At 42.1% G+C, this 21,445-nt stretch overlaps 1 protein-coding gene across 5 annotated transcripts in view; it reads left to right on the top strand.

The window, feature by feature from the left end:
* Nucleotides 1-18,957, top strand: part of lrrk1 (leucine-rich repeat kinase 1) — an 82,126-nt gene extending 63,169 nt beyond the window's left edge. For all 5 annotated transcript variants that reach the window (XM_065953184.1, XM_065953182.1, XM_065953183.1 and 2 more), the window contains 9 exons: nt 295-489; nt 2,093-2,244; nt 3,543-3,660; nt 4,691-4,807; nt 6,014-6,211; nt 8,047-8,261; nt 10,726-11,154; nt 11,297-11,398; nt 16,723-18,957. In XM_065953184.1, the coding sequence (XP_065809256.1) occupies nt 295-489; nt 2,093-2,244; nt 3,543-3,660; nt 4,691-4,807; nt 6,014-6,211; nt 8,047-8,261; nt 10,726-11,154; nt 11,297-11,398; nt 16,723-16,900 (1,704 nt within the window). In that variant the 3' untranslated portion in view covers nt 16,901-18,957. The remainder of the gene's footprint in view (nt 1-294; nt 490-2,092; nt 2,245-3,542; nt 3,661-4,690; nt 4,808-6,013; nt 6,212-8,046; nt 8,262-10,725; nt 11,155-11,296; nt 11,399-16,722) is intronic.
* Nucleotides 18,958-21,445: the final 2,488 nt, after the last annotated feature.

The following is a 21,445-nucleotide window of genomic DNA, read 5'->3' as shown; positions in this document are numbered from 1 at the left end:
ACAAACTTCACGTTTCACTTCAGCTATAAAAAGCTGTTCATTTTTGGCATTAATTGATATTTACACCTGTTGAAATGCATCGTGTCTTATAACAATTACAAGCTCTATATTCACAGTAACGATGTTTCAAAGTCTGTTTACATACACTGCTTTTTCTATATTTCTCTGCTATTTAACTATTTGGTCCATTGCAGTGTGTGAGGGGAAATAACTACTCAACATAGCAGCTTATAAAGAACCACAGAGTCCTCACACCCTCCTCAGACCTTCCTTTTGTCTTCATGTTGTGTACAGGTGGACATGTTCTCCTACGGCATGGTGCTGTACGAGCTGCTGTCAGGGCAGAGGCCCGCTCTGGGACACCACCAGCTGCAGATCTCTAAGAAACTCTCCAAAGGCATCCGGCCGGTGCTCGGCAGTCTAGAAGAGGTTCAGTTCACCTGCCTGCAGACCCTGTTGACTGAATGCTGGGACACCAAGCCCGAGAAGGTTGGCCCTCCCCCTGTTTACACATTTTGTTTTTTGGCCGATGAAGAACTCACAAGTTTCTGTATTTTCCTCTGATGTACTGCTTGTAGGAGAAAAGCCTGCATAACTGCACAGCTAACCACAAAGAGCCACGTCTTTGCACACCACTCTACTCGTGGTCCAGATAAACAACTGTTCAAACTGGGAGGCCTGTTTGAGATCATGGCCGGGCCTTTAGGGGACTTCCTAAAAAAAAAACAATAAATCACCCTGAATGAATGTGGTCTAAATGAAAGTGCACGACACAGCGAGCACCACGACTGTCCCAACGTAGTTTATCCTTCACCCGGGAGACCCTGTGTGAAACCAAAACACCACACATACAGTACTGATTATTTTAGCCCAAACTCTCTCTGAAACAAAACCAAAACATGAGGACTTCACGATTGAACATCCCCCCCACTTTCATTGTGTTTTGCAAGCGGCTGCGTAATGGGAAACATAACAACACTGAGCAGGCGGGCAGCGCCACTTTTTACCATCTTTAATCGACCATGAGGTCATCATCGTGCTTGTGATACTATTAAGTACATAAACCTTGTTGAGAGCTGATTTCAATGCAAAGACTCTTCAGTTAAAGACTCCAAGTGAGCAGAGGGGGTGGACAGAGTACAGGGTCTGTACTTCACAACTATCAACGTTAGCGTTCTGTAGGCTGAGTGCTCAACAGGTAGCTAGCAGATTACAAACTCCACATGCTGAAAACATATGGTACTAAAGAGCTGCACGGCTGCTCAGAAACTGCAAGTTATGGACTTTACTGAACACAATGGAAATCATCAAAAAAAAGAGCTAAATTGTTAAATATACTGCGAGCATCATTCTCTTTCTGCAAAGAAAGTGCTCCAATGTTTGAAAGTTTGAGGGAGGAGTATTGCAATTATTCTGCTATTATGTGTAATTACTAATGTGTGAAGAATGCTTTTCCTAAATCAAAAAAAGAAAAGAAACAAAAGCTTATATTCCTCATAGCTTACATCTTTGAATGTATTTATTTAATAGGGACAATGCATTTTATCATAGTTTCAACACAGAGCATGAAACTGATGTGCTGCACAGAAAGTTTACAGCTATTGCTCATTTCTGACTCCCTAGTTGGACCTTTGGGGAAAACAAACTGAGTAAATATGTACAACAATAGATCACCTAAACCCCTAATAACACTATATGAGGATACATTAAAATACGTATACGACCATGTGACAGTACAGAATGCTCAGTCTGAGATTTGTTTTATTAGTTCCAGAGTTTTCAGCCTTTGATAGAGAAAACTGATTCCTTTTACCCTGTTTCTGTCCTGTTTTTTGAACATATCTTTAAGTTCATGTTCTGTGCAGCAGTAATTGTGGTGTGTGTGTGTGTGTGTGTGTGTGTGTGTGTGTGTGTGTGTGTGTGTGTGTGTGTGTGTGTGTGTGTGTGTGTGTGTGTGTGTGTGTGTGTGTGTGTGTGTGTGTGTGTGTGTGTGTGTGTGTGTGTGTGTGTGTGTGTGTGTGTGTGTGTGTGTGTGTGTGTGTGTGTGTGTGTGTGTGTGTGTGTGTGTGTGTGTGTGTGTGTGTGTGTTCAGAGGCCGGTGTCTGCGCAGTGTCTGAGACAGATGCAGGAGCCCAGCTTCCCATGCCTAAAGTTTGTGATGTCATGCGACAGCCACGCGCAACTCTTCCTGTCTCAGCTGCAGGGATACAGTGCTGTGTTCTGGAACGGAGACAAGCAGGAGAGGTTTGTTTCAAACCACACTTCACATACACACACCTGGTTGAGAGGTTTCCCTGTGTGTGTGCGGATTCCACAGTAATCTCTGTCCAATGAAAGCAGCTTTGATCCTGTCATACAGGTGGTGTTAATGACGGCTGTAGACTCGTTCCTGTCGTTTGCTCCTTCACTGTGTCACGACCTTGTTACCTGCCTGAAACAGAGTCCAATCTTCTCTTAGTTTATTCTGCTCACGACCAAACGAGTGTGTACGAGCTCCCTGAACATGTTTGTTGACAGCCTGTGAACTGAAAGAAGGAAAAGAAATACAATCACATGACCGTTACTGTGCTGTACCTGTGGGAGAAATGTTTGAAAAGTTGGTCTGCGTTTTAAGTGTTTATCAGGATTCATTTTGAGCATGAGAAATCATTTATACTGTATAAATATACATTAATCACCGTTTAAGTAATTTTTCTAAGCATACTCTATGTTTAGTATTTTCCTGCCACGTTAATTTAACATGATGTAACACTTCTAAGAGAACATAGGTGAACTAATGCAAAATGTCTTCTACATACATCCATTGTTCATGTTGTTCACTTCAGAGCTGTGGAGTGTTTCAAATGTTTAACACTGAGTTGTCCTGTTGGGTTTATAATCTCATCACGTCCCTTTAGTAAACTTATTTACCTTTAAGACTTTAAGGCTCTCTTTGTTGTACAGCTTTTTTGGTCAGCATGAGTTTTTTAAAAACATGCTTAAATACATTTATATTCAATTGATTAATTGAATGTTACATTTAATTAAAACTTGGTCTCATGCATGGCAAAAAAAACTTTGGAACCAACAAATTATCATTTTTCACTAATTTCACAGAAACATTGAAACACACACTTTATGAATTTTAACATGACAGACAGTTAAGTGAATTTGCAGTCTGCTGCTTCTTTGTGTTAAGAGCACATGAAGATATAAAAGTCACCTGTAGAGGTGAAATACAGCTTCCTGTGGCTGAAGGATACAACAACAAACAACCTGGAAAAAAAAACTCTTTCTTGAAACTTTTTTTCACCTGTTACACAAAGGGAAGTGTAAAGGTACTTAGAAAAATAAGGCCCACAAAAAGTCAGCTGTGGTCAAAAATCCCCAAAAATAAAAGCGCGCATCCATCGCTGGAGCTTCTGGCACATTCCCTAAGCCAAATTAGCTATGTTAGAATGTCTTCAGTTTTTCTGTTTCCAACTTTTGCAATAGAAGATTCAACTTTCTGTGATTTGCAGGTGGAATAAAATGTGTGTGTTTTTGTGTGTGTGTGCGTGCAGGAACTACAGCGTGGTGAATGTTGAGAAGGGCCAGGTGGAGGTGAAGAGGATGTTGTGTCCAGGCAGCAAGATCAGCTGTCAGATGAAGATGGGGAACACTCTGTGGATGGCCACTGAGGTACATAACACATCCTGAGACACATTACCGTTTTCACCAGGCCAACCTACGGCCAGCAGAGTAACAGCAATGTTTTAAAACCTGGAATGCCTGGAGCATTATCAGTGCATCTTCCAAGGACGACTACAAAACTGTTTTTTGTATACACAGGAAAAAATATTTTGATACACATGAGGACATGACACAACACATCATGACCGAGTAGACCTGACTCGACACTATATGATATGATGAGGCCTGATAAGGCATGACACAATAATTGACGATACTATATGGCATGATACATGTAATTGTCTCTTTGGTTAAATTTATCTTGGACCCTGGTGCTGCTCACCTTAAGACCTCTCTACAGGTGACCTCTACCTGACCTGAGATCAATCTAGCAACAGACCTGAGAGGTGGAGCTGAGGGAGGCCTCAAGTCTCCTGACAAACAGCTACACCCACCTGTCAGTCAGAGCAGTCCCGCCCCTTATTTTAAAGAATATAAACAGAACTATTTGCCTTATTTAAATTAAATATATATATATATACATATATATATAAACCAGGCTGTTGTATTTAGTTAATAGATATTTTTCATACAGGTGTGAATGTGACTCTCTTGGCTTTTACAGACAGTCTCAAGTGGACACTCAAGGAATTGCAGTTTTTTTTGCATTTCCACATTTGGCTTCCTTTGGTTCTCATTTGGTCAGTGCCCATAAGGCCTCATATTGCAAAACCTCATTTTAATGGACAGATATAATGTTTTATAGCTTTGTAACTTATTTACCCAAACATGACAACTGGTGGAGGTTTTTGTCACAGTCAGTCCAGCTGCTGTCCTCTTTTTGCAGTCTTAATGCTAAGCTGTGTGTTTACATGTATGCACATTTGTGTCCGTGTCCGTGTCTGTGTCTGTGTCCGTGTCTGTGTCCGTGTCTGTGTCCGTGTCCGTGTCTGTGTCCGTGTCTGTGTCCGTGTGCGTGTGTGTGTGTGTGTGTGTGTGTGTGTGTGTGCGTGTGTGCGCGCATGTTTGTTCTTGACAGGAGCAGGACGTCTTCATCTACAGTCTGAAGGACATGTGTCCTCTCAGTCAGCCCCAGAAACAGTTCTCATGCCCCGCTGTCATCACATGTCTGTTCCCCGTCCCAGCAAGAGACCAGGTGAGCAAACAACACATGCACAGACACACACACACACACACACACACACACACACACACACACACACACACACCAAGAGTGTAAGTCAGGTACATGTCTCCAGACTTCACATCTCTGATTTGTTTGGCCTCGGGACCTGAACAGGTGTGATGTTCTCACTTTTAGTAGAGTCACTAAACACTAAAAGCTCACATACCTGATGTAACGGTCCTTAAACGTCTCACTGTCTGAAAAACAACTGTGAGAGTGGAGCGTAAAACAATGCTTCTGTGGGAAAAGACGTTCTCTAATGTGTACGGTCGCTGATCCCTGACCTCAGACCTGTTGTCGTCATGTAAGAGCTACACAGGTGTGTGTGTGTATGGGTGGGGGGGGGGGGGGTGACTGGTGGGATCCAGGTGTTAGCAGGGTGCTATCTCCTCAAACAGAGAGTGGGGGGGGGGAGTGTTCACTCTAACATGGCTCAAGATGTATTTCTAGCTAGTCAGGCCTTATTATATCTTGAAATAAGATGCTTATCTGGATGTTTCAGTTGTTTGTGACTTATATCAAGGTTAATTAGATATTTTTGACTAGAAATTATCAATTGTCAGATTGGAGTATACACATTTTAACACTCTGTAACTGAGTAGAGATCCTATGTTTTCCAAACAAAGATAATATGAAGTAAAAAGATAAAAAAAAAACATGAGACTGATGTAAGCTTATAGGAGTTCAGTGTGGACCTGAATTGGGGGAAAAAAAGCAGCACCCAAGATAAAGCTGCTGAAGCTGCCCAGCCTTGAATGTGACTTTTATTATGCAGTGATGCCAGCAAGCTAGTTCAGGCAGGCAACTCAAGCTGCACTGATTTCACACCGACGTGCATTATTCTCCACGATCACCTGACAAACACATTCTCATAATAAGTCCGTCTACTTAAGCTCCAGGATCCCGGCCTCTCCCTCTGCTCTGCACCAGTACTCGTTGCTCTTACTGCCCCACCACCACCACCCCAGCATCCATGTGAATAAAATAAGAAGTTCAGGTCTCATGACAACGTAATACTTTCTTCAATGCAGTGATTCTTTACTGCAGTATTAGGGGGGAAATGTGAGGTAAAAGTGTTCAGACTGAGAAACATGAAGACATGAAGCATTTTGAAGAGTCTTGGAGGTGTCAACTAATTATTAGAAATATAAAGATGTCTGTGTTCTACCTGTTTAGAGCCTGGCCCAGGTGTTTGCTGGGATGTCTGACGGACTGCTGGCTGTGTACAGTATAGTGGAAGACTTACCTGTGGACGGGGAGACGTACCTGTGTTCACACACCCTCAACAAGACAGTGTTTGGTCTGAAGGACTCTGATCCCAGGCAGAGACCCTACCCCATCAGGAGTATGGCTCTGGTCAGCAGCGGCTCCCAGGTGAGTTCACAATCAAGACTGGACTCTTGTGTTGATGAGCTGAGAGGGCTGCTGGAGAAAATGAAAGTATGGATTCAGGAGAGAGACCATGTCTGGACATTATGGACAATGAGTAAAAGGGGACTCTAAAAGATCAGAAGGTTTTGGCTCCTGTAGATGTCTTAAGCCTGCAGCAGTGAAACAGGCTGTAATAACTGCAATGTTATCCTCCGTGCGTCCAATCAAGCTCCCTCGTTCCTCTTTCCTTGTACATGCAGTGTTAATCTCGTCAACAAAATTTCATGTCAGAATCGTCATCAAATGGGGAGCAAAATATTTTTTCTTTATGTCAATACACTTTTTATTAAGTCACGTATTGCACATCAACTTTTTTATCAAATATAACTTTTTAACAGTTCATTTCACTGATCTTCTTTGTAGCATCAACGCTTGTTTGTGCTGTTGTTATAACATTCCAACTTTCTGAACTTAAATCACATGAACACACTGAAGTCGGAAAAAACGACTTCCCAACTCGGAAGCTTGGACCACCCGAGCAGCACCTGAATACAGCAGTGAGCTTCTGATAATCAAAATAAAAGCTCACATCTGATTTTGTTGACTAAAATATCTTCTATTTTCATCAACTAAAATGATGTGCAATTTTAGTCAGTGACTAATTGACTAAATTAAACCAAAAACAAATGAGTAAAATATCTGACTGAATATAAAATTACATTTCCGTCAGGAGACTATGACTAAATTAGAAAATGGTGTGAAGATTAACACTGTACATGTCTAAGAAAGCGATGGCAAAGAAGATAGAAACAGGGTGTTGGGGTAATGCCTCACTCGTGGGCTGTTGGGACACTTCAGTAGGAAACAACTGATTCAAGCTGATTTTGCCACTGACGCGCCCACACAGTTAGGACAGGCTGTACTGTAAGTGTCTGACAACATTAATGCCAGGTGCTGATAAAACAGGTCAGGCTGTGAGATTCAGAACGTGAGAAAGATGCTGAAACTTCTGCAGCTGTCAAACACTTCTGTGTGGAGAAAAAAAAACGTTTTAAAAAAAGCAACAAAAATGATGACAAGAAAAAACTGGTAAAACTAACTTCTCATAAGTCTGCACACGTTGACATGAAAATAAAACCGACAGAGTCGTCTAAATGTAAATATGTCCTCTCTCCGCTCTTACTAAGGGAGAGAAAGGTATATTTATCACTCATATTTACCCTAAAAGACTCTAATACAGCCTGAAGGTGTTTCGTCTCCTGGCTGCAGTAATCTACTAAAGCATTTCCAAAACAATCATCCAAACTGTACTGACATTTTTTGATTCTTGATACTTTTTGATATTACTTGTTTTAATACAATATAATCTTTGTTATTCTTTTTTTAAAGATTTATTTTTGGGATTTTTGTGCCTTTAATGTAGAGATAGGACAGTGGATAGAGTCGGAAATCAGGGAGAGAGAGAGTCAGGAATAACATGCGGGAAAGGAGCCACAGGTGGGATTTGAACCTGGGACTACAGCCTCCATACATTGGGCGCGTGCACTAACCACTGCGCCACCAGCGCCCCAATCATTGTTATTTTAATGATTGATAGTATGGAAAAGTAGAGACGCTTTAAGAAATATTGCAGATCTTCAGTCATATTTTAAACAAAAGCTGCAGCGAGAGAAAGAGAGGTCAGTACATTAACACAAAAATAAACTAGTATGCATTCAGACAGTGTGAAGGGCTTTACCTGCAATTCTTCATTCAATAAAAAACAATAAATTTGCAAATATTAGGTGTCAAGGACCGTTGAACACTTAAGTTTCACCACATTGTCCTGTGCTCACCAGTTGTGGTTCTCCAACGGTCCGGGTGTTCTGGTCATCGACTGTCAGAACCTTCAGGCAGTTCGAAGGCTGGAGACCTACAGCCCAATGTCCACCATCATCTCCATGACAACCAGCTTCAGCCTCTGGGGGGAGGAGGCGGTGTGGACACTGGACGACCACACCAACACCCTGCTGCTCTATCATGCAGCCTCCTACCAACTGTGTGCCAAGTACTGGTGAGTAACCAAAACCTTTTTGGATTGGATTGGAAAATCTTTATTATCCCCAAGGGGGCTAATGTAGTTTGAAACAGAGGTCAATAAAGACAATACATGTATAAAAAAAAACATCAAAGACATAAATATAAAACATTACTACCATGGTTATCATCATGAGTGACGTGAGTGAGATAAGCGACACAAAGACCAGATTCAGACTCAGATTTTTTATTCTCCCACAAGGGGAAATTTGCGTTGCAACAGAAGCACACAGAAGACAAGAAACACAAGGACAACATCAACATAAAACATGGACCAAAACGAATTTAAAAAATCAGACAACACAGCAAAAAATAAAACCAAATAAAACCAGCACAATATAATCAGTCAAGAGCCCATACCAGAATGGAAATTCAAGTCATTAAAGTGAAAAGTGGAGATGTGCAAATGTGCAATTCAAGTGCAAAAAGAGCAACAAATAGCTAATTGTTGTTTAACATATGAATTGCACTTGGTAAAAATGAGACCTGGAGTCTTTTAGTCTTTCTCACAGGAGCTCTAAAAACGACGACCTGAGGGTTAAAGGTCAAACTCACTGTGAAGTGGGTGATCTGGGATCACAAGTATGGCCCTAGCTTTCCTCAGGACCTGCTGATTATACAAGGTCAAAAGCCCAACCTGAACCAACAGTTCATAGTAGAAGTGTACAGCTTATTCAAAAACCCATCAGCTGATGGGACAAACATCCTCAGGTATGTCTCAGGTTTGATTTGGCCTTCCTAACATAAGTGACCCTCCTCCCTGTAGGCAGGAGTCTGAACTCGGCATGCAGAGGGGGTTGAGTGTCTTCCAGGATGGCCTTTGCCTTCTGAGTGGCTCTTTTGTTATCTGAAATAAAAGTGTAAACGAAGCTAGAAAAAAACAATGTCTGATGTAAACAGTTTTTTGCAATGACACAACTAACTACTATGGAAAATGTTTTTATTTTTGTCATTTTTCTTTATACACCTGCTGGATACTTTGGGTGGATTTGACCTCCAGTTCTATAGCTGTTGCCCATGGGTGTCATAGTCCGGGGGCAAAGTGGGACTGACTACCCAGCAGCCCTTAAACAAGTCTATAGTGTTTAAGATTTGTTTTTCTGTTATAGGTAAAGGAAAACTGGAGGATGCATAAGAACATGCATAGCTCTCTCTCTCTACTCTTAAATTATTGTTTTAAATCTGTCAGATGCTAAAAACCACTTTTTAAATGCGGATAATACATTGTTTCATTCGTTTTTATTCTTACATTGTATTGCAATAGAGTTTAAGGATATCTGTTTAGATTACATGGCAACAAAAGTAATAATAATAATAATACATTTTATTTGTAAGCGCCTTTCAAGACACACAAGGACACTGTACAACAATCAACACTTAAAAACAACGATGGATAAAAACAGCATACAATAAAGAAATGAAATGTAGGACAGTGTAATTGCAGTTAAAATGTTAGAGTGAGTAGGCGATCTTGAACAGATGGGTTTTGAGTCTGGATTTGAAGATCAGAGATTGTCAATGTTGCGAATGTCAGGGGGCAGAGAGTTCCAGAGCTGCGGAGACTGTTGATGTTTCGTCAGGAAGTATGCAGACCGGGTAATGTTATGGATTTGGGATTTGAACGATAGCGTGCTGTCGAGGATGACACCCAGACTCTTAACCTGAGGGGAAGGGGAAACTGAGGAGCTGTCAGTAGTGAGGGAGAAACTGCCAACTTTGGATAATATGGATTTAGTGCCGACGAGAAGGATCTCGGTTTTATCACTGTTTAATTTAAGGAAGTTTGAGGAGAACCAGGATTTTATTTCAGATAAACAAGAAGTGAGGGAGGAGGGTGGAAGTGTGGAGTTTGGTTTACTGGAGAGGTAGAGCTGGGTGTCATCCTCGAAGCAGTGGAAAAGTATATTGAATTTACGGAAAATATTACCAAGGGGGAGAAGGTAGGTGATGAAGAGAAGGGGCCCCAGGACAGAGCCCTGGGGCACACCTGTAGTGACTGGGGAAGGCTCGGATTTGAAGGATTTGAGCTGTATGAACTGAGTGCAGCCTGAGAGATAAGAGTGGAACCAGGTAAGGGGCGTGTGAGTGATGCCAATGGAGGAGAGTCTACTGAGGAGGATGGGGTGTGAGATAGTGTCAAAGGCTGCACTCAGGTCAACAGTATTATCTCAGGGTTGACTGAGGCTGTGGTGGAGGGGCCCAATGTGAGATCTTTTCATGGGGCTCAGAAACCCTGGAGATGCTCCTGACTGAGGCAGCATGTGAGATAACTTTCTGTCTGTGTTTCCAGCATGTCCTTTTTCAGTCTCTCCCCCTGACAAGATTGTCATATTCCATCAAACTAAAACTAAATAAAACTTTAAAAAAAAGTTCAAATCTAAATAAACAAAAAAACAGTGTTAAAAAAACTAGTAAAAAACATTTTAATGTCGTGATTTCAGGTGTGGAGACATTCATCCTCTGCGGGATATCTTTAGCGTGCAGCGGCCTGCAGGTGTAACCATGGTAACAGATGTTGAGCACACAGAGCAGCGGGAGCAGCAAGACCGGACTAATGGCGGCGACGTTTCGCTGATCTACAGCGAGGAGGCGGGCACTCAGATCATCCAGCATCAGGACTCACTGACGGACTGCTGCTCCACGTCGTCGTCCTGCTACCTGGAGCTGCCGGGCTCAGGCGGCTCCAGCTTTGCACTCAACAGTGTGGCGCCCCCTGCAGACCGGGAGGAGAATTGCAGGGACCAGAACCAGCAGTTATCCACCAACCCTGAAAGCAATCGGGACTCTGCAGGGACCCTGAACACTACTACACTGCCAAAGCTACAAGCCTTCACTGTGCTGTCAGTGAATGGCACGTTATGGGTCCCCAGGTACACAACACTGCACACACACACTCAACACAACACAAAGACAATCAGCATCATAACACACTGAACTCATATTAAATGAAGGGATCATCACATTCTCAGATTCTGTGTATGTGCTGTGTGTTTTGTGTTGTTTGTGTGTTAGGCGTGGAGGAGACATAATGGTCATTGAGATTCAGCCCCATGCTGACCAGCTGAGGGGGCGTGTCGTTGCCGTCCTCAGTCCACCCGGATGTTCCTCTTTAGGGTGAGCTCACCTCTCCGTGATGTACCATAGAAGTTTCATTTGTAACCACTTTCTTTACGTCTGAAAAGTCTTGATATTTCATTTCATTCACTGTTGATTTACGTCATATTTCGTGGACTTTTATCATTAATCTTTAATGCAGCCTTCATGAAATATAGCAAAAGAAACGTACTGATGGCTGTGTCTGAAACCGCTTACTAACGTACTGCAAACTACATAGAATTTCACAAAAATACACATCCGTTTCATACTTTTTTTTCTTTTTTCTCGTGAACCCCTCTCTCTCTCTAAAGCCTGGTTCACACTGCAGGATAATCGATTTGAGCTCCGATTCTTCCTTTCCAACAATCTCAGGGTCTCTCCCGACTCGAGGCTGCTCGGACCCGATTATCTGTTCAGATTATCTTGTAGTGTGAGCGGTACAAAGATCCAATCTTAACGTCCCCGATCTGTCCGGTGATCGTCAGGGACGCCCCGATTTATTTCAAACATGTTTAATATTTAGAATTTAAAATCTTGACGATAACGTCATGAAAGGGTCCGGCAGAAGTTATGTGTGACTACAATATAATCACGAGAGACAAAGGAGGACTGTAGTCATGGCGACCCGGCGTTTTCTTTTTTTTTACTTTTCTGTACAGATCATCAGTGCAGGACTTTTCTGAAACTTGTATCCATATATCTACGATTGTATCAACTTTTCTATATCCTACAACAACTTCAACTTCCTTTTCTTTCACCAACCATCGTCCTTTGTTTTTTTCAAATTAAACTTTATTAACAATTGTCAACGCTCCGTCCCGATTTCACTCGTACAGTGTGAGCTCTCCGGCCGTGCCCGACAGTCAGGTCGTACAGTGTGAGCACATAAGGTCTGGTCAGGCGTCATAAACGATTCAGTCATACAGTGTGATGCCACCTCGACTTTTATACAATCTGGGAAAAATCGCACAGAGTGAGCCAGGCTTAACCGTTCTTTCTATCCATCATACGGGGTAAGAGAGATAGCCCGTCCACTAAATGAAGATGTTTTTAAAGAGATAATGGCAGACTGTCATCTTAAATGAACAACTGAAGAAGAACCAACATACTTAACAAACTGAAGGAAAGACTTTGTTTGGTCTAGAATAAAAAGTGAATCATCTTTGGACTGCATATCAGAATCCTACAAACAGCTGCACTCGCTCTGAACACTGAGGAAGGGGTGAAGGGGGAGGAGGGGAAGGCAGTGAACTGAAGGGACAGCTTTGTTTTGGTTTGATAGACTGGTGCTGAAGTGCAACATCTACTGGACATCTACTCTGAAGGTTGCGTATTATACCTTTAACATGATTTAGATTGGACGGCATGGTGGTGCAGTGGTTAGTACTGTTGTCTTGAGGAGACTCCTGGTTCAAATCCCCATAAGACAGGAGCCTCTTTGTGTGGACTTTGTATTTTCTCCCCATGCTTGTGTGGGTTCTCTCCGGGTACTCCGTCTTCCTCCCACAGTCAAAACACATGCTCGTTAGGTTAACTTGTGACTCTGAGTTGCCCGTAGGTGTGAATGTGAGAGTGGCTGGATGTCTGTCTCGATATCGTCCCCTTCCTAAAATAATGGGCTCAGTAATCTTTTCAAGTTTTTCAGAAAACACAAAAAACTGATCCAAATATTGAATATATGATATTAATTCATTCTTTCACTCACAAATGTTATTACAATAGATGGCTATTGACATACTAATAACAATTTCTGTCAATTATGTAACACAAGAGTTATAAATGACTTAGGCAAAATTTTTCACATGCTGTTGTGACTTAGACAATTTTAAACATTCAACAATAAAGCATAGCTAACACACTAACTAAACATACTGTAATGCTGAGGTGGGGGCACAAGCCCTGAATCATGGAAATAACTTCAGTGATCGAGTGGGATGTTGTTGTTCTTCTTAGGTAAAATTGCTTAAGTCACATTGACTTTTGACTTAGGCAAAATAAAACAGCCTGAGTCACACTCTTGACATACGCCATTATACTACGGGGGGCGGGGCTCCATTCCCTGCAACCCCAGACGGGAAAAAGTGGCATCGATTGTTTTTGATTTTACAAATGAGACATAGAATATCAGAACCCTTTTGCAATCATCGCCTGTCATTGTTTGATGGACTTTATGCCTCTGGGGTGGATGCGAAATCCTCTGTTATTCCGGTGAAGGGCTGAATAACTTCCAGGCAAGAGTTCCTGTTCTTAACACTCCAAACGCCTGTGCATCTGGTTCTGTGAGACTTTCTTCTTTTTTTTTGTTGGTGTCTAATTATCAAACTTTGATGCAAATTTGTTTAAATGTTTCTTTAATTTTGGGTTTAAATCCTCAGTCATGAAAGGGTCTTAGTGTGTTTTCTTCCACCTGCATAGAGCCTTCTTACCAGTTGTGTATGAAACCATTTAGATGTGAGGAGGAAAACAAAAAGAACCTCAATATTAGGTTGTAATAAAGAGGTTTCTAACCCTGAGCCTTCACAGGATCCTTCATCGTGTGCTTATGGAGCTCCACTGACTCCATCATTATTTCTTTAAAGCAGCTGCTCCTCTGTGGAAAAAGAGAGCCTCTGTATGAACCTCTGCAGAGCGGCCTGCCTGTTAGCAGCAGCCAATAAAAGGGCCACCCAATGCAGGCTCCTTAATAAGCACCTATTACATGGAGCACCTGTAATGCAGGTAATACGCTCTGAGGTCACGGCTCAGGTCAGGGGAGAGGTCTTCAGGTCTGTTTCATAGCTCCTGTTGACCTTACCGTACTGTACCTGCTTCTCTGAATGGAGACATTCACCCAATCTTAAAGGATCGAACCCTGAGTTATCACTGTAGACCTGCTACCTTTCAAACATATTTCAGGCCTCAAGTGACAGAGAGGTACATAAAGTTGGACAGAGAGTGGGGAATGACATGCAGGAAAGAAGTCGTAGGTCAGATTTGAACCTGGGCCGCCCACTTGGAGGACCATAGCCTCCGTACATGGGGGCGAGTGCACTAACTACTAGGCTACTCGCGCCCCACCCATTTTCTAAACAAATCCAATTCAGTTGAGCGTTTTTAAGACTTCAGCATTCCCCGAGCATCAAAGCCCTTGGCATCAGCTTCTTTTTCTGTTCAAAAAAATACTTCAGGGGCACCATTAGCCTAGCGGTTATCTCGCGTGCAAGCATGGCGCTACACTGGGGCTAGGGGGTGCTATAGCCCCATCATCTGATCCAACCTTCACAGCAGGGTCCTAAGACAGGACAGGACTCTTCTCTTCTGTCGCCCCCCGGTGGTGGAATGAACTTCCAAACTCCATTGGATCTGCAGAGTCCCTCTGCACCTTTAAGAAAAAGCTAAAGACCCAGCTCTTTCATGAATACCTACTAACTTAATGATGATGGTCTCCATATTATTGATGATGATGATGGTAATGAGGATGGTTTTTGTTTGATAACGATGACTTATCAGATGGTTTCTATACTGATTATCAAGAACTGCCCTCAATGTTGTGCTTTGCCTCTGGTCACTTCCTGTCAGCACCTGTGTGTCCAATCAGACTCAAAGCTGATCGTTTGCTCTTACTGACATTGTTCCCTTTTATTTTCTAGATCCTTGCTTGTGTTGTACTTACTCTCTGATGTACGTCGCTTTGGATAAAAGCGTCTGCTAAGTGAATTGTAGAATTGTAGAATCGTAAATCTGTCTAACCCCAGTTAAGCTTCCCTCAAGTATTTTGGTAGTTTTGTTTTGTTTTTTAATGAAATGTGAAAATAGCACCCCAACAGTCAATCTCCCCCTCAGCCCTGGGAGAAAAAAAATCCTGGCACCATCCCTGCGCGTGCACCATTGGAGTGGCCGTAGGTTCAAATTCGACCTTGATCCCTTGCTGCCTGTCATCCCCCCCCACTCTCTCCTCCCAACATTTCCTTTTTCTCTACAGCTGCCCTCTATCCAATAAAGGAAAACATGCCCAAAAGAAAAAACCTCAAATTAAAATACTTCGACTTTTGGAACTTGGCCGTAGAGTTGTTGCAGTACCAGAATTGAACATTTTTATATAATTCCAATGAAAATCAAAGGAAGTGAATACCTGTTTGATACCACAGTAACACAAGACATTATCTTCTAGCATTTATGACTTTTGTTTTCGTTACTGTGGTATCAAACAGGTATTCACTTCCTTTGATTTTCATTGGAATTATATAAAAATGTTCAATTCTGGTACTGGTAAACAAAAGTCATAAATGCTAGAAGATAATGTCTTGTTTTTGATTCCCATAATTGCAGGCAAAAAAAGGCTACATTGCACAAAAACATTGGCTCATAAACAGACTCATTCTCTCACCTGAATATCATCATTCTGAATTGATGTCATTCATAGTCAAATATTTAGATAGAAGCAGATTTCCTGGCTAAATCTAGTCTAAACATAGACAACATTTTAACAATAAATAAACTCTTAGTTTTGAACGTCATTTCAACAAATGTTTTCTTGGTGAGGTCAAGGCGCTGCCAGGGCAGAAAACATTGTTACTTTTTTTTTATATCAAAGTAGTCTGGTGTGTTTAAAGAGAGTGATGAAACAGCTGTTTGTTGTTAAGAAAAATGTCTTCTTTTTTAACAAAAGTGTCTATCAGGGATCCTTTCTGTAATATTGTCCGACACTTCAACATCAATCTGAGCCTGTAGGTGATCATAACTTTAGGTAGACACAGAAAGATTGTAGTCATTACAGTCTTATTCACTGCTGCAGGATGAAACAATCTCATTAAGTTATTCCAAAACAGTTTGAAAACTACAGTCATTCAGACCAAAACGTGTGAAACGAGGTCCAGGTTCCCCTTTTAATGGCCGTTCAGAGGGCATCTCACCTGTTTTTGCAGTCGGGCGGCTGTATATCACCAAACAGGATAATAACACACCTCAGAAAGATGAAACAACAATGGATAAAGATAATTCAGGGTTGTTGTGCATGATACATGGCTGCAGGGTCACTCAAAGCCCTCCTTCCTCCCAGAACGCTTTGTGTCACAGCTTCCATAAATTACAGTCAGCTTTAAAGGAGATTGCATTCTTAAATATTGTTATTTTAAAATGTCTTCAGAGGAGCATTTAACAGCAGATTGAGTTATTTAGCAGCCTGTGGACAAACAGTAACCTCTGTGTCACATTCAGTATGCTCAGGAGCTGCTTCCTAGAACTTCCCACTGGTTTCTAAGAACAGCTAATTACAGAGCACAGAGATGCCACCAGCTTTAGCTCCTCCCCCGCTCTGCATCCTCACACATCTCTCTCTCTCTCTCTCGCTCTCGTTCTCTCAGGATCCTGGAGGAGGCAGCACTGGTGGCTAAGGACACGGTCGTATGTGGCTTTCAGAAGGAAAACACGGAGTGGTGCCTGTGTGTCTGGAGGGGCTGGGGCAGCCATGAGCTGGAAGTCTTCTTCAAGTCGTACGAGGAGCTGGGTCGCCTGGAGACCAGCATGAGGAGAAGAAGGTAGCTGTTGTTGCTGCAGAATCACAGCTCTGTGGAGGAGGGCTAGCGAGGGGAGCGCTACGCCACAGACTGTTAGTGTTCAGATAGGGAAGGGGGGGGGAGGCGGCCCAGAGCTGACATCAGGTCAACGTAGGTGGAGGAGGAGGACAGAGGAGGAGAGGGGGTCGAAGCCTCCAGCTGTGCACAGCTGTTTGCCCACTCAACAACAGTAACAATCAGGAGTGAAAAACAAATATAAAACTCAACAAGCCCCGATGCTGAGATCAGAGTTTCCTGAAGTGAACTCCACACACAGTTTGTCCACTTTATTCCTGCTTACAGGTTATTAAAGCAACAGTATGTAACTTTTCCTCCATGTTTTTATTATTTTCAAAGTCGACCACCGAGAGCCCTGGTCACCTGTTTTCAGCGCTATGTAACTTAAGCCGCAAGTTGAAGTTAAATTGCATACGGCTTTACAAGCACTAGTTCACATAGCAGCTAAAAAGAAGCCAGTTAGCTTGTCTCTATGCTGTTTAATATCTGTGATGCTGTCACTATCTGTGACATCGTCGTCTCATGTTAAGCAGCTTCACTGGGTGCAGAAAGTCATCTAAACCCTAAATCTATCTTATGCCACAAAGTGATCTCTTTCATTATTGATCTTAAGTTAGCTTTACAAGTTTTGAATCTTTTCAAACCTATCTCAAATAGCATTAAATAAATCACCCCTTTAGCGTCGACTGTGCATCATGGTACCAGTTAAATACATACGCACATGCAAATATTTAGCAAACAACGGCTTGTAGACGCTAGCAGAGTCATATTTGGGCAGAATGCAGTGATATTACTGAACCTTGTCAGTCGACGTTGTTCTTCTCACAAAGTCTTTGCAGGCTTTTGTCTCTCTGGTTGTCATTGAGGGAGAGGCCACAGCATTTTTCTTTTTTTCCGACAGTGCAGTTGCACTTGCAGACCTCAAACAGGCGCTAAAGTGTACCAATCCAAATGCCTCCATACTGTTGCTTTAAAGCTGGTGGGTTTTGATATTTGTAGTTTATATTTGGTCCCTGTCAGCAGTTTGGTTATGATCAGGTTTCAGATGCTCCAGATGTGAGGGAGTGCTTGTGTCTGACTCCAGCTGCTGCAGTTTACTCTTCGTTTCTGTTTCCCTTCATTACCGAGCTGTGAGCTCTCTGGACAGGGACATTCTTCAGGGGACGAGTAATGACCGTTTTTAAAAGTGAAGCTGGTAATGCTAGAGAACAGCTGTGATTGACAGATGGCGATGGCTCTGACTCTTTCACACGCTCTTCATCTCTTCTCCTGTGTGTTCCTCCCTCATGCATGTGAATCTGCATGCTCGCCTCTGCTTCCACAGAATCCTGGAAAAACAACCGACCAACATCTGTGTCCTGTGCAACATTACTCGACAGAGCAGAGCATTTAGTAATCAAACCCTGCTGCAGGTCCTCGCTGAGGAAAGACACCAAAGCTGTGACTGGAGGTCAACATCTCTGTGAATCATGAAATATTTTCACCCTCTCCTTCTGACTCTCACATTCAGCAGGGATCAGCGGGAGTGATGAAGACAAAGTGATAATAAGTGAACAATTTTGGACTCCGCTTCATTAGTCTAGTTACTCACCATGTTGCTCTCTCTCAGAGTGCGTGCTCATGGAGCGGTCAAAGCCCCCCGCCGGTCAGACTGAGTTTCAAACTGAACTCTGGGACTTGTTTTATAAGAGGAATATTTTTTTGTAAATATTGAAACCTGGGTCCTCTGTTAGAAAGGGAAACAAAAAGATGAAAAAATCTGATCATAAATGATTGTGAATGAATGAAACACTCACAAGGGGTCTGTTCTCCTCGCACGGTTTTACATGAATAAATCATTTTATCTTTTCAGCTTCGTTGACTTGAGTTGGCTCCTAAAGTTGCCAGTAAATACCTGTATATTGTCAATAAGGCTTTTTGGTAATGCAGAGGTTATTTATTTACCAGAGTGTATAATGAATGTGTAGTTGTTGAGTACATAAAGCCTGTGCATTATGATACTGAATAAAGTTCTTATAATACGTCTGTTGTTTTTCTGTTTTAATGCCTGAGACGAGGTTAATGGTGAATGGACTTGAGCACGCTTTTCTGGTCTTCTGACTAATCAAAGAGCTTTTACACTGCAAGTCACACCTACACATTCACACACTGATGGTAGAGGCTGCTGTGTTAAGTGTCCCATCAGTATTTACTAATCCATCATTCACATTCATACGCCCCCTGACGAAGCAGTGGGGGATTAAGTGTTTCAACAATGCGGCTGCAAGTCAAACCCCCGACCTTCAGGTTGAGAGACAAACGATTCCTACCACTGAGTTATAGCCGCCCCAAGATGAGAAAGCTTCAAATCTGCATATTTAGAGCACGGTTAAACTGGCAATCTGTACCATGCCTAAACACGCTTCACCCCTGAAGTCCAGTTTAGTTTGACCAGTGTGACTGCTCCGTGCCGTGCTCAAGCACGATACACTTCCTTTGTCCTGGCAAGAGGTGTGCTTCGGCACAGTACAGTTCATGCACAAGCACACAGGTAAAGAACGTTGACAGCCATTATTATGAAGAAATCTCAGAGTGTTCTGGCTTTATCTGACAAAAAATGACTCAAAGGGAGGGGAGGGGGGCAATCGTGCTTAAAGTCTTTACATGTGATTTTTCAGACTTAAATATAATATAAATCAAGTATATCCTCTGAAAATAACTCTGTGAGTCATGACTGTCTACAATGGGTGTAACACCCGAGTCCCACTGTCTGTGAAGCTTTCAGAGTTTTCAGAGTCCTATCTTCACTTTGTTTACATCGCCTGGACGGCCGGCTGACTCCTCCCCTCGTGTATAAAAGTTGTTTAATTGAGGGACTAGAGAAAAGAAGAATAACATACTGTACTCACTGCTTAACTGTGTTTCTAGATCACGCTCATTTCAGGTAAATTTACATGCAGTGTGAAGATACGAGCATAATAAAGATCACTAGCATTAGCATGCTAACACAACAATGCACCCAGAGTTGTTTTGGTTTCATGCTGGTGCTCAAGGGCGACATCTGCTGGATCAAAAAATCACATAGTAAGCCTTTCAGCACGGTACGACAACTTTGCCAGTGTGACCGCGCCCTTAAAGTCTTACAGACTGCTGGTTGAAGGCAAAAATATTTACACCCCTCTTATTCCTTGCATGCAACGTGTAGCTCTAAATCTCTTGGCTTTACTTGAGGTGAGATATTTCCCTGTCCATTCTACATACAGTCTATGGTAGTAACCAGTGTTTGGGGTAACTGTTACTGTTTTGTCTGTAACTCGGTAAAGTAAGGCATTACTGTTGCCATCTTCATTAATCACATTGTAGTCACTAATCCAAAAATGATCTTGTTACTATAAGTTCTTCAATTTTCTGAATAATGGAACAGAAAAAAACGTATCATATGTCCCTTTACATGCTAACACAACACTCATCTGAGATCACTCACGTGATGTTTGCTCGAGTTCACGGAGGAGGAAACTGGCAGAGGGATTCAAACCAAGACATCTTTTGAGGCTAAGCAATATGCACACAACTTGTGATGTGATGGTAAAGTGTTACCTGTGCTCAGAAACAACTCTCCACTGCTGTGAACTCGACAACATGACAAGGCTAAGAAGCTAAAGACCCCCAGATACTGAGTGATGCTCAAGATCAAATATGATGCTGACATGAACAACCAAGCAGCCCAGGCTTGATCTTCACCAACAGTTATTGACAGCAGAGAAAAATAGGTTTTCTCTCACCTTTTGTTTTAAAGAATAAAAAAGAAAGTCCGCCTTATTATAAGAAGTAGAATTATTAGAAGAAACATTGTTTTCAAATGTATTGACTTTAATTATCCTTACTGTCTTAAACAATTGGTGTTGTTTGGTGATGATGTGCAGAACAGCCGTGTGTGTGTGTGTGTGTGTGTGTTCATGTCTGAGTGTGTATGTGAAGCGCCCACAGTGTATTCTGTTCCCCTCTTAAGTCGAGTACTGAATACGTCCGATTACACAAAGCACTGATATAAAGGCAAAAAAATTGTCATCATAGTGTTGGACTGTGTTAATTCGTCCACCACATGCACGTTGTTTGTCTTTTTATCATGTCTTGCCTCTCCTCTCCTCGGTCCTACAGTGAATGTCTCCTGCTGTCAGGGACGTGTGTGAATGGGGATCTTCTGGAAAATGTCAGCGGAAAAATGTCATCAAATATTCCTGATGTCTTGTCAGACATGGGAGTAAGTCACACATGTCACAAGCAAGTTTCAACCTTCAAGTCTCAAGCAAGTTGCAAGTCACTGCGGTGAGAATCAAGCAAGTCAAGTCAAACAAAATTCTGATTACCCAGTTTCCACATTTAAATCAGTTAAGACAGCGGACATCTTTAAGTTGTTTTTCTTAATATTATAGCTTAATAATGTGGTACTGATGATACCCTTCTGTTTCTTGTACGACAATTTCAGAGATTGTAATAATACTTAAAATGTATTCAGCCTTTTTCAGAGCAAGAT

Source organism: Labrus bergylta, chromosome 3, assembly GCF_963930695.1.
Source record: "Labrus bergylta chromosome 3, fLabBer1.1, whole genome shotgun sequence".
NCBI lineage: Eukaryota > Metazoa > Chordata > Actinopteri > Labriformes > Labridae > Labrus > Labrus bergylta.
This window is presented reverse-complemented; position numbering and strand designations above follow the sequence as displayed.